The sequence below is a fragment of the Kwoniella shivajii genome, chromosome 1 (genome assembly GCF_035658355.1).
Source record: "Kwoniella shivajii chromosome 1, complete sequence".
Classification (NCBI taxonomy): Eukaryota; Fungi; Basidiomycota; class Tremellomycetes; order Tremellales; family Cryptococcaceae; genus Kwoniella; species Kwoniella shivajii.
In genome coordinates this window covers 1,798,958-1,812,187 of record NC_085908.1, presented here as the reverse complement: position 1 = coordinate 1,812,187, position 13,230 = coordinate 1,798,958, and the positions used below count along the sequence as shown (strand labels likewise).

The 13,230-nt window shown below is 41.4% G+C and overlaps 5 protein-coding genes across 5 annotated transcripts; 2 read left to right on the top strand and 3 right to left on the bottom strand.

Annotated features, from left to right (window-relative positions):
• Window positions 1-164: 164 nt before the first annotated feature.
• IL334_000689 (uncharacterized protein) lies at window positions 165-3,156 on the bottom strand (the record flags this gene model as incomplete). Its single annotated transcript, XM_062932453.1, has 5 exons — window positions 165-236; window positions 303-574; window positions 635-685; window positions 740-953; window positions 1,012-3,156. 5 exons carry the CDS (start codon window positions 3,154-3,156, stop codon window positions 165-167), a joined length of 2,754 nt encoding a protein of 917 aa, XP_062788504.1.
• A 376-nt stretch (window positions 3,157-3,532) lies between these two features.
• On the top strand, window positions 3,533-4,519 carry IL334_000688 (uncharacterized protein; the record flags this gene model as incomplete). The annotated part of the gene is made up of 4 exons (XM_062932452.1): window positions 3,533-3,554; window positions 3,630-3,728; window positions 3,886-4,037; window positions 4,154-4,519. 4 exons carry the CDS (start codon window positions 3,533-3,535, stop codon window positions 4,517-4,519), a joined length of 639 nt encoding a protein of 212 aa, XP_062788503.1.
• Window positions 4,520-4,739: 220 nt separating this feature from the next.
• On the bottom strand, window positions 4,740-8,116 carry IL334_000687 (uncharacterized protein; the record flags this gene model as incomplete). Its single annotated transcript, XM_062932451.1, has 9 exons — window positions 4,740-4,845; window positions 4,921-5,013; window positions 5,074-5,103; window positions 5,183-5,302; window positions 5,394-5,654; window positions 5,726-5,946; window positions 6,055-6,118; window positions 6,230-6,430; window positions 6,495-8,116. The coding sequence occupies 9 exons, from the start codon at window positions 8,114-8,116 to the stop codon at window positions 4,740-4,742; spliced, it is 2,718 nt and encodes a 905-aa protein (XP_062788502.1).
• A 313-nt stretch (window positions 8,117-8,429) lies between these two features.
• Window positions 8,430-9,916, top strand: IL334_000686 (uncharacterized protein; the record flags this gene model as incomplete). Its single annotated transcript, XM_062932450.1, has 4 exons — window positions 8,430-8,734; window positions 8,840-8,969; window positions 9,067-9,364; window positions 9,498-9,916. The coding sequence occupies 4 exons, from the start codon at window positions 8,430-8,432 to the stop codon at window positions 9,914-9,916; spliced, it is 1,152 nt and encodes a 383-aa protein (XP_062788501.1).
• A 270-nt stretch (window positions 9,917-10,186) lies between these two features.
• Window positions 10,187-12,868, bottom strand: IL334_000685 (uncharacterized protein; the record flags this gene model as incomplete). The annotated part of the gene is made up of 10 exons (XM_062932449.1): window positions 10,187-10,246; window positions 10,312-10,359; window positions 10,429-10,665; window positions 10,792-10,856; window positions 10,941-11,574; window positions 11,671-11,724; window positions 11,815-12,132; window positions 12,245-12,602; window positions 12,683-12,806; window positions 12,862-12,868. 10 exons carry the CDS (start codon window positions 12,866-12,868, stop codon window positions 10,187-10,189), a joined length of 1,905 nt encoding a protein of 634 aa, XP_062788500.1.
• Window positions 12,869-13,230: the final 362 nt, after the last annotated feature.

Below are 13,230 nucleotides of genomic sequence, written 5' to 3'. Positions count from 1 at the left end.
AGGTTGGTGTGATCAACGACATACACGAACGATAATGACTCAATGACAATGCATGATATACATAATCATCTCTCTTTCTCGGCATTGAGGGACGATTTACCAAAGTTCACGAGGATAGGGATTTTGTGCACCATCGTCGAACAGCCCTATACCAATGACATCACCTACTCATCTTTCTGCTTATCATGTTCCAGACGACCGCTTTTCTCAATCATCGTTTCGATCCATCTGAAATCCTATTTTCACCGGATTACATGCGAATGTCAGCTTTGATTCCTAGAGTGCGCAATGTGTAAGCTGACCTTATTCTGATAACCCATTTTATCCATCCATTCAGTGACTTCGTCGACATCTTTGGGGTCATCGGGTAATTTCTTTTTCCTCAATCTTTCAACTCTAGAGGCTGTATTAAGTCTTCTTTGTTTTCTATTCGCTCTTCTTTCTTTCACTTCATATGGATCTTCATCCTCGTCGGTGTCTGATGAAGATGCTTCTGAATCGGATTGGACAGGTTTATACTTTGCTCGCAAAAGATCGTGATAGTAGTTTCGAATACGATGATATAGTTCATCCTCTACAACCCAAATCAGCTACTCGTGCAATGCACAGGAACAAGAAATAAGAGATAACTTGCCCCAATGAACCATGTCATGATATACCTGAGCCCGCTGTCTACAAAATCGACCTGCAAGTATCGCATAAGGTCAGAATCTAAGCAGATACCAACATCGTCACTCACCCATCAGCAGCGATCTTGGCAGTTTCCTCCTTTTCCGTTCACTGGCTTCCGAATCATCCGAATCTTCCGGCTCATCCTCCTCATCGGAACTATCGAGCGGTTGATGCGTCTCTTGATCGTATTGCTCTCCTTCTAGGTTCACCCTAAATCGACTCATTCTCCCTCCCATATGACATGCATCACACCCTGGTTCGGCATTCATGAGCTCTTCAACCTGTATAGCGGTAAATCGTAAGCTACGTAGATGCTTTCGAGAGTGATGATCAGCTTACGTCAAATATAGGATACTTTTCCATTGCTTTTACAAAATTTGTTCTCCAGATCTGACTTCTGACCCTTAATTGTCTATACCCAACCATTCTATCTCTGAACTGACGAAGTTGGGGAACGAAATATTCCTGAGATTCACGATCCAAGGGGAAAGCTTTCTTCCCTCTCATCACTAATAACACAAGATAGTGGAATACAACCTTGAATTTGAATTCGGGTGTTTGAGCTGAATCGACCGAGAATTCATGTGGAAGCTGGACTCGCTTCGTTCTGGCATCATCAGGTACGATGAAATCTTCTTCATCATGATCGGAAGCAGAGCCATCACTACTGTCATCGAATGTGCCCTCTGAGGATTCGCTTGTGCTAGATTCAACTAAACCTTCTCGTCGGTTCTTGAGTTTTCGAATGCTTCGCTGAGCAGCTGTTTCCTGTGGTCTCTTTCGAAGTCGCGTTTTGGATTTGAACCTCTCCGGTTCGTCCATTTTGAGATCATCCAGCATGTTTTCTTCATTCTCGGTCTCCGCACCTGCATCTTCATCGGGATCCAAGGCTTTTGATTTCAATTTACCTTGTCTTTTCTTCTCAGGCAGCGTTACTTTCTTCTTTGAGGACTTGACAGACAACGGAGTAGCTTTTCGAAACCTCCTGATCGGCATCGAATCTTCACTTTCGGATTCCGAGACGGCTTTCTGCTTACCCTTATCTTTTCGTTTAGTAGGCACGACAACCGCAATTGAAGAGCCGGAGGATAGCGCAGGTGATGGAGATAGGGCTCTACGTTTAAGTGGAGGCATGGATATAGCAGGTGATGGGCGTGTATACGAGGAGGTCACTGGACCAGTGGAAGGTGGCTTTGGGGGTGATGGTTGTTTGAGAGTGGATGTCTGCTTGAGAGGTGAAGGCTGATTCATGGGCGACGAGCTTTTGCGTTGAGATGATTGCACGGCAAGCGGGGGTTCACGAGTTGATGCGAAAGCCTCCTTGTGATTTTGTTCACTATCAGTAAGAAGGCCCAGATCTTTATTTGACAATTCCACTTCCAAAATGGGAGGCAAGGAATGACTTGGTGTTGGATCATTCGGCTCCTCAACAGCGGGCTTGACTATAGATTCACTGGATGACGCTTTGCTTTCAGGTACCCTGTCTTCCTTTGATTTAGTGGATAAGTCTGACCGAGATGGTTGAGATGATTGAGATGGTTTGATATAAGTGTAACTTTGTTTATCTTCTTGTGATAATCTTGGAATTTCCACTATCACTTCGCTTTTAGTTCTTTGCAAATTCAATTTCGGTCTTCCAGCTGGTTTGGTAGGTAGGAAGTAGGTGAACGAAGGTTGTTGAGTTGCTCGACCATATCTTGGCGTTGGTTTAGGTGGTGCATCAATTGGAATAATCTCATCATCTGCTTTTTCCTTTTCCTTTCCTTTCCCTTTGTTGTTACTATTCTCATTGGATTTGCTGATTTCTCCACTACTTCCATCTATGACAATTCTACTATCATTCTTGTGCCCTGTTCTTCCCAGTTTTCGTTTATTATTACGTGGTGAAGGTGGTGAAGGAAAAACTTCAATTTCAGAATCGATTTTATCATCCTCTCTTTGTTTTTCTCTTTCATCCTCTAGTTGTTGTTTTAGTTGTCTTTTCTCTTTCACTTTCCTTTTTTGTATTTCGAAATAATCAGGTGGCGTTCTATCGGGCGAGTTATACCAGTCCAAGGGAACAGAAGGACCATCGGCATCAGGCTCAGAGTATTCGGCATCGTCACGATGACCCCTTTTCTTCCTATCCCTGATAGTGGGAGATGCTAATGATGTTCTAGGTAGTTCAACAACCATTTGTCCTCTCCTTCTCTTCTTGTTCCTTATGGTATCATCCTCCTCTCCTTCTTGTTCTCTTGAATCATCATCACTGTCAACGATCGTTTTCTTCAATGTTCTCCTTTGAGTGATTGGTAATTTATTTACATCAAGTTTGTTATCACGCATTTTTATACCGTCCATACCTTCTGATCCTTCGCTCTCGGAAGGGTCGAGTAGGGGTTGAGGGTTACGCGTACGACGAGGCGTTGATCTTTGTCCCGATGGTCCGGCGTCATTTTGACTAGGTGAGAAATGAGAGAACAGTGTAGATTGACGAGATGGCATTGTCTGGCCAATAACTGTGATTGCCGAGTGTTTGTCAGCTTGTTTCGTGGTAGAGTAGAGATTCCCCTATCTCAGTAACAGGTCTCCTCACAAATGGAAGCCAGCGTGTATCAGCTCAAGAGACTGGAATGAAGAGAAGGAAAGCAGAAGAAGTGAAGGAAGGAAAGTGACAAGCAAGGTGATTAATTGTATTTTGTTTATACAAAGGTGGAGGGACGTGCACTAAGATCTAGGATAATGATTTGATTTGATTCCGTTGTCGCAACATGATGATTCTCGAGAGAGAGACCCATCATTATTATTGACTTTTTCCATCTCTTCGCATCTCTTGTGCACCCTGCAACTATAAGGGGAGGTAAGGTATTGCAGAATCAGTATGACGACACCCGCGAGACCATGTAAGCTATCTCCTCAACTGTTCATGTTCGAGACATGGAGGCAAGCTGACAGGATGTACGATGTATTCTGTTCAGTCCCCAGGGACGGTAGATTGATTTCATTGATATTAGCTTCAAAAGGAATAGAAGATACGGATGAAAGAGTAATTCATCAATTACTGGATTTCGCACATCGTGAGTCGTCATTGGAACTCTTGGAGTCTGAATTATGAAGAACAATCATAATCTATTTGATGCGTCAAAGATATTTTCATCCATTTTGATAGTTGATTGAAAGGGGAATTAAATGGCCTAAAACTGACATCTTGTATACGTTTTCAAATATTCATAGGTTATTCAGCGGATATACTTAGTTCAGCACAATCTTTATCTGATCATGCATCGCGTTCAGGACCTTTTTCAAACAAAATCGAAAAGGAAGATGTTGAATTAGCTATTCAATTGAGGAAAAGATACGAGTTCTTTGAAGCTCCTCCTAGGGATGTGAGTGTCTTCGTTGTCCAACCTCTTCTGTATCAACAAGTCGAGAGCTATTGTAATCGAGTAAGATTGCTATTATATGAACTCACTTATGCTGATATGTGTTCGTATCTTCATAGTACATGGCAACTTTGGCACACGAATTGAACTCACAGCCATTACCAATCTTACCTGAATCGTTCGATTTAGTTAGATTACCACCTCCACATCAAAGATTGGGAGAAGTCAACTTCGATATAATACCTGAATCAGATATACTTCTCACGGACGGTGAAGATCACGTCCAAGGTGAAGAGAGTGGAAGTGATAGTGATGAAGAAGACGATAACCAATTAGATGTGAATGGAAAAGCAAATGGCAATGACGACGATGAAGAGGATAATGAAGATGGTCAAGGTGAAGATGAAGATATGGAAGAAGTAGGTGTCCAAATTGATCAACAACCTACAATGGATAGAGAAGTAGATGAAGATTATGATGTATAGTATGAGAGAAACAATCACCGTCTCTGTAGTCCGATATGGTGACAAATATGAGCCTAAGATAATATGTTGTATAACCAATAGAGAATGCAATGCATATGTATGATAGCGCCAGAGCACAAGTATTTGAAACTGCATGATTATATGTATGGATGCAAACAAAGAAACAGATCCCTTTGTACGTAACATAATTCTGATGAGTAAGGTGTCAAATACCGACTTCTCAGCTGGATGGCCTGGAAGACATATTTTGACTGTGTATCGATCCTCCCGATAATCTACTGTGGGTCGAGAGAGCATCTTGTTGAGCATGCGCGAGTTCGGCGTATCTACGAGGATGAATTGTGATACGTTCGAGTGAGCTCCCAAACAAATGGACACCAGTCAAGTGCAGGCTGACTTACAACATCTTGTACCGAACCAACTCATTCTCAGTCTCTTCTTTCTCAATCTTACTCATCACCAATTGCCTTACGAGTTCGACATGTTCTTGGTTCCTATCATTTGAGTCAGCTGGTTAATGCGATCGATCCTGCAGAAAGTAGGTGGGGACTCACATAGTAGCTAGACTGGCTTCAAGTTGTTTCCTATTTCAGTACCACGATCGGTGATGAGTTTTCGTCTTCTTCTAGCATTTTTATCGAACAGAGGGGAAGTTTCACTTACACTTGGGTACTCAAATTCCTATTTGCATTTCTTAGTGTATCGACTTCTTGAGCGTGTCTATTCTGACTCTTCTGTTGTTCTTCCCATTCTGAAGCATACGAATCAAGCATGAATGGTGTTCTTTTGATTTGGTTTTCAAAAAATCAGCTCATCCCGTTTCGATTCGTTTCGCTTTATCGCATATTGGTCTATATTTCAAGTCAAAACTTACATTCTGATTTCATAGGCATCTCGAACGAACTCGTTAGCCTTCCATTCTTCTTCTTCGTGGGAAATATCGGATGTCGACATCCCTTCTACTCGATAAACTTCGAATAGATCAGATTGTAAGAAATTTAGTATTTGTTCAAATTCTAATTCTAGTAACTTGTCCTCTGATTTTTTGAGGAGAGCAAGCGAAAACCGGAAGATCGCTTCTATACCTTCCGCAAAGACAATATCGAGCACTCGGTAGACTAGCGACAAGGGGAATCTAAGCAATGTCAGGTCAGTATGTCGTCGACTTGAGGTTGATCAGAGCTCTATCTAGAAGTGATCACTTACCGATAGCTGAACAAAGTCATAAACCATTGCGCCGCATATATACTACTTTTGACACCTTGTCTGACAAAATGGGTGTGCACTAATGGTAGGATCTCTTCTACCAAACGATCGAATTGGAATAAGCGTAATTGTAATCCGTGCATTTCCGCAGTATAGTGCGATCTGAGATTGTAAGAGTCCATCAAACGGACGAGAACACAGAAAGCTTCCTCATCTGGCATCTGCCCAGGAGTCAGCTATATTGAGCGGGTGAGTGCGGGAAGTTGAGACCAAAGCAGATGAGTCGAAGGAAGTGTCCAACGCCATCAGTAAGAAAGTTCAAAACTCACATTCAGAAGCAGTGCAGCTACTATGAATGCTAAACCTTGCGTATACCCAACTTCTGGGTCGTATCTGAGATCGTGAATGTAGTGTCAGCGGGTCATAGACAATGTGATAAGTAAATTGCCATTTCACTTTACCTGGAATGGCTTATCTTCTCTCATTATTGGAAAGATCACTCACAGACTATAAGCTTTGACAACCATGAATAGACCTTCTTGGCCTATACCACCACAGTCTTGGAAGTATTTGTGATTGGGAAATGTCCTATTGAGATCTTTGTTTATAGCCTTCTCATGGGATGAAGGTAATTTCAACAAAGCTTTATATGTTTCCTCCAAAGGGGTAGATTTCGACGATGACATCAATTGCCAAATTGCTCCTCTACGAAGAAGGAGAATTAGGCCTGCTGTGCTATTGGATGGGGAGCAGAGGATCATTTACTTACCTTATTACAGGTGGAATACCCATTTGAATAGCTTTACTTAGTTCTTTCGGATTTTCCCTTGCAACATTCTCGAAATCTTGAACCACTGCGCCCCAGAAATTCCAGTCGACTTTTTCTTCTTCTGACTCTTCCTTGATTTCATCCAATATGCTATCGTCCAAAACGTCTTCGTTGTTCTCTGTGATGGCTTTGCTTTCTCTTTCTCTCCTCATTTCTCTTGCAGCAGATTCCATTTGACCTCTAACCCTCTCGAACCCGTCTCTGATAGCTTGACCTCCACCCAATTGAGCTGAGATACGTCTATCTCTTGAGGCGAGGGATGAATCTACTCTTTGCAGTAAGAACGATGTCCCTTCAGATGGATTACGTTCTGGCATTGACGGTCTCATTGGTGTTGAGTCGTTTTCGGTAGTGGAGGGTAAAGGTGAATTTGTGGTCGAAGAAGTTGATCTGGAAGAAAGGAAGTTTGTCATTGTTGATTTCCACCCTCCTCCAACCTGATTTTGCGAATTGTTAGAAGTAGCAGTTGACGCTGACGCTGAAGTAGAAGTAGATCTTGATGGTTCAAGTGAGACCGATCCTCCTCCTACTATATTCTCAGCGTCATTGAATGTATTATTCGTCGTCGTCGTCATGGATGAAGAAGAAGAGGAGGGAAATCCAAAACCTAATGTTGATCCGAAGAAAGACGTTTTACCTGTACCTGTACTTGGTATCGTGGGTTCTTTTGCAGGTGGTGTAGTTATTGGCTCAGGCAATGAATGTGATATATTAACTGGAACTGGAGGTGGTGTGGGTATAGGTGATATTGATATGTTCCTATGCTGCTTGAATGACGTTGATGATGTCGTAGGTGTATGAGCTATATCTTCGAATTGAGGAGTGTCATTCAATAGAGAAACATCAGAAAACTTGTCCAGATTTGTATTTGATGGTGAGGGTGTATTGATAGGTGAAGGAGAAACTGCATGTGTAGAGAATGGTGAATTCAGTTTGAGTTCAGGTGATTTCGATTTCCATTTTGAGCTTGACGGTGAATCTGATGGAACGTGTTTCGATGTAGGAGAGAATGATGGGGACGGCGAGGAGTTTGAGGGCGACCTGTTGTTGCTGTTGCTGTTATCGTTGCCCTCGTGCAAATAAGGAGATGATGTATTTGGGCTTGGTGAGAGTTTTTGAGAACTCGGACTCGGACTTGGACTTTTACTTTGATTTCGGTTAGATGATACTGGTATTGACCTAAAACTTGATGATGACATTGAGTTAGGTGATGATGATGATTTATTTTCAAACATTGCAGCTGCAGCTTTGACTTTCGAAGGTGCAGGTTTCTTCTTTGACCCTGATTTGACCGGTGTTGTGTTTTCATCCATCTCCTCATCCCCATTTACCGATTTGGACTTTTCAGGTGACATAGACATCGACGTGGTGGATGAGGGCGAAGAGGACGCGTTGATTCTGAATGAGGATATGGAGGGTGTGGTTACGTCCTCTGACAAAGAGGATTGATCGTCTAACTCCAGTTCTTCTGCAGCGTGTACGTGAGGTGATGAGGGGTCTATGACGGGTGATTTGCGTGTACTACTTGAGGGACTCCCTCTCAAAGGTGAAGCCGAGGACATGATTTTCCACGCTTACGCTGTGATCAAAAGACTAGCTGATGGATATCACAGTGTGACAGGTGGTCGTTGAAGACGTTATTTATTGTTGTAATAGATGTGCTATCCTCTTGATTCATTAATGGTTCACTTTTGTATATCTACCCCGCGTTTTATGGATACTTACCCCGCCAAGTGACCCGCTTACTAGATACCACGTGGTTTCCACGATGTCACTGATATCTCAAGATTTTGAAATCAGAGAGTGCTGTTCGTAAGTGACTTTCAACTTTCTGTTTCCTTCTTTTACTGCATATACAAGGTGTCTCTAGTCAAGATGGTATCAGCCAGAGCATCTTCATCAGCACCACCAAAAGTGAAATCGACGAAAACTCCAAAAATCCATAAAATCAAATCATCAAAAGACAAAGCTCCTCAAGCTATTTCTCCAGAAGAAGTACCTTCCGATGTTGATTCAGACAACATTGATGAGCCTATTCGAAATCACGACGAGGAAAACGATGATGCTTCGTCTTCTTCAAGCTCGAGCGAGGTGGACAGTGAAGATAATATAGAAAATGTCACTTCGAAGAGATCACAGGCTAGAGTCGTAGCCAATGGTAAAGGTGGTAAAAGCTTAAAGTGAGTTTTCGTGTATCACAAGGAAAGAAAACCCTTCCCTTTCGAAGCGGAGACTACAAGGTCGCTTGGAAAATATGCTGACTATTTGTGAATGTCTGTTTCTAGAAAATACCAACCTCCTATAGGGATGAGTGAATTGAAGGTTGCAACTACATTTCAAACTTCACCTTTTGAATGGAATTCATTGGCGAACAAACAAGGTGTTGAGTTGTGGGCAATCAGAGTACCCAAAGATGTGAGTACTACATTCAATTCACGACTATCCATCTCTCCAAATACAGACCTCCAAGTATAATACGTTGCATGCTGATATATCTATACTACGTGTACAGTTCAAAGCATCGCGACTTTCGTCATTATCATTATCAGTCCCCTCATCCTCTTCAACTCCTATCACAGGCAATTTGAAAACCAAATCAACGAACTATACCTTATCAACAGCTGGAACATCTTCGCATTCACATACGCCCATTAACGAAGAAGGACGTCAACCAGTCGCTGGTCCAGGTGTGGACGCTGTGGAAAGTATGAAAATGGATGATGAAAAATTGAAAGTCGAAGGAGGGGAAGAAATGGATGGATTGAGATTAATGGTCCCTCAAATCACAAAAGGTGGGAAATTGTTTGTTGGTGAGTTGACGTTTAAAGTAATGGGTCTGATCAAATCATAGTACAATGTTACTCGTAACAAGACTCGTTGAAATCCTTTTCTCGAGAAGTCATGATGAAACTGAAAAGCTAATGATTCTTTCCCAACTTGTAGCTCCGAAACCAATAACACGTAAATTGATTCTTACACCGTCTATATCAACCTCTTCAACACCCAACGAAGAACAAACATCAATACCTTCTTTCCTGTCAACCTCAACCTCAACTACCCTTCCTACCTCTGCTCAAGATCAAGTACCGACAAAACGAAGTCAACCTACACATTTACTCAAATTCAGGAATTTCACTTATGGATTCTCTACTCCAGGTCCTGAAACAACAATCTCCCATGGTATGGATATTGACGGTGACGATAATAACGATCGTGATATCGCCGAACCAAATTCAGACGTCAAAGTGAATACTGCGCTTCTCGAATCAGCTACTAAAGAAAAGAAAGATAAAAAGGAGAAGAAACGAAAAGGTGAAAGTACAGATTCACCTAAAAAGAAAAGTAAGAAATCGAAAGACTAAATAGGGATAACTGTCTTGCATCTTGGAGGACGTGTGGCTTCTTGCTTGATACGTGGAGAGAGTGTAGGGATGCTCTGTGTACATTCATATATCACATAGAATTGGTTTCATGCATTATGATTCTTGATAATTTTACAACAACACTCAAGAGTATTTATGGTCAAGATACAAATAGAGGAGAACACAAAGATATTGATACTACACTGATTCTGCTACTTTTTCTCTCCACGCATGCAAATGATTGCTGAAACCTTGGGATACCTCATCAAATTATGCTAGGGCGAGACTGTCTTCTCCTCTGAATACGTTATAAACCCGTTTGGCCAATGCCTGTATACATTCTTATTAGTTGGAGCAGACAAGTGTGAAGAACACACTTGTTTAGATCAGCTTACCTTGTTCAATTTTCTTCCATTTGCCGTACCATTTCTCAAGGTTTTGATCTATGATGAAGCTCGCCCTGATAAGCTGTCTTGACTACTTACGGCTTGCAGGAATATGTGTCGACTCACCTCACAGTCCTGTAACAAACCTTCTGCTTTATCAACCCCACCTCTCCTTTCAGCTTTCTCAAACGCTTCCATCAGTTCTTTGAAAGTAGAATATTCACTCGCTATGCCCATTGCTGCGGAAGGTGTTATACCTTGTACCTCTTGTAGCATCAATTCGAAAGTCTCGGTCGGGTTGGAAGCCTTCTTGATTCCATCCGTTGGACAGAAATTCAAGTGTGATTTGGATATTAGTTTGTACTGCGTATGAATGGGAGTTAGCTTCATGGCCACATTTGAGTGGATTATCGGTTTATGGCGATTACGGTAGAAGAGCAAATAAGGGATCCCCCAAACTCCGAAGAACAGAACTGGAGAATCACTCACGGGTCGTATGGCAATATCAGCCGCTAGATTATATACCCAATCTTCTATATCTTCAGTCTTCTCCACTGTACAATCAGTTTGTTTATACTTATCAGCATTCCTTCTTCTTCCGAGATTGTCCCTTTATGCTACAGGACATGTCAACTCACCGTGGACCAAGAAACACCCTTGATTGACTTGCAATCTCACCAATTCCATCTCTACTCTATCTTTACCCGGTCTCGATAAGATTCCTGAAGATGAAGTAGTTCGACCTTGTGTAGTAGAAGTCCCATTCCCATTTAATCCTGCTCTGGCTAAGGCAGTGAATTCTTTATTGGCTAATGATTTTGATTTACTATAATATTTATTCAATCCTTTTATCATTATAATGATTTGATCTTCCTTTTTCAATTGGAGAGTTAATCTGATGTCTTTTGCCCAGTTGATCAATTCATCTTTCCGATCATTCTCGCCGTCAACTTCGGAAGAAGTTATCTTATCAATAATTTCTTCAGCGTTCATGATGATCAAAGTCGTTGTTTCCCAAATCCATTTTGGTATATCCAACGGTATGAACTGCTTTTTGTTTGAATCATATCTTGCTTTCAAATGTCTTTTGAATCGAATGACTCCTGGAATTAGTGATGATTCTTCATTAAAGAAGTGAAGTTCAGAGAAGTTATCTGTAATTCTCTTTTTAATTTCTGGTAATGCACCTGATATAGGTGATGTAGGATACTCCAAATCTTTCGAAAGGTATAAATGGATTTCTCGAACTGTATCGTTTTTGCTTACTCGAAGCTGTGTATTTTATAGTACACATATAGGTCAGTAGCATGTTTTAGTGAATTATGTAGACCGATGGATCCTACTTGAGTGAAGTAAGTCATGACTTACTCTATTCACTTCAGCCAATTTCCTTTGATACGACTTCTCAGCTTCTTTCGCAGCCTACACAAAGCCGTAAGATACATCAGCATCGCTTGGTCCTTCTCGAATCACCCAGACACCCAGATACCAAAAATCGTCTGGGAAACACACTTTTTGTGTATCCTTCTGCAATTGCTTATCAGCTTTCTCTTTAGCTTTCAAAGCCTCTTTTTCTTCTTTACTTAATTTGGCTTTTGCGATTGGGATTGGGATTGATTCGGTTTCTTCTGAAGATGGTTTCTGACGTTTATCTGATATTGTAGTGGTATCGGCATTGGCATTGGTGTCAACGTTGACAGTGGATGATTTACGTTTCTTGGATTTCTTCTTTTCGATCTCAGCCGGAGTGGATTCACTTTCATCTGGAAGAGTATCTTCCCTTGAAGTTGGAGGATCAATATGGATATTGGAATTGGTAATAGCGTCAATCTGAAACGAAAAAACAAGGAATAAAAAAACATTAGCATCATAACCATCACTATTTCATTTTGAGCGATGGAATGGAATTATCTATCAACACCTGAATGAAAATTGTAAATACCTTTGATAAGATACCACTATCAGTTCTTTCTATTGTCTTGATCAGATCTACATTAACAACTTCCATTTCGATATTTCTTGTTGATTCTTTTCCTTCTCCTTTCGCTTTTCCATTTCGATCTACGTTGACATTTCTCGTTCGGATGATTGGGATAGGTGCAGATGTTTTCGTATTGGACGATGAAGCTGCTGTGTTTGTCGTAGTGGTGGTGGTGGTGGTGGTAGTGGTAGTAGTAGAAGTGGATAGGAAAGCGAATATATCTTGTTCTCCATCTTCTTCATCATCATCTTCGTTATCTGAGTCGATGAAGATCGGTATTGATTTTGGTATGAGTGTTCTACGGACAGGTGGAAATAGTCTAAGCATTCAATCCACCAAGCTAGTCGCACAGGGCGAGAGTACTGGATCCTATGTGATGTATACATGTTATCAACTTACCTTGACGAGCTTGATCCAGATCCAGAGGCACTCTGCGATACTCTAACCTTGGGTTGAGTAATACCTACAAAAGCTATTTCTTCATCTGAAATATCTTCCGTATCGCTGATGATTACTATATCGCCTACGTATCGAGTTCAGCATAAAGGCATGTTCCCAAAGACGCAGATGAGACTTACCTGGCATGGCTGGTTATGAAATTCAAGCATCAAGATATATGTTCACACTATGCATCAAGTCAAAGGAAAACAATGAATATGAAGATGAATTGAAGTTGACTGTTCGAAAAAAGATCAAAACGCGTTCAAAAGCAATCATTACCGGACAATAAATCCTGTCTACCTGTCCGACGCTTTTCTGGGAATCAAGACGATGGTAGCTCCACTCTTGTCTGGTGAGGCGTCTACGAGATATGACTGCAGAAGAAGGTGTAGCATCGTGAATACTGTGCATAGGAATAGCATAGTATGTAATTAAGGGAATGATTTGTTCATACATAAATTACATTTTTATTATCCTAAAAGCTACTTCCTCCCTTGGTTGACTAG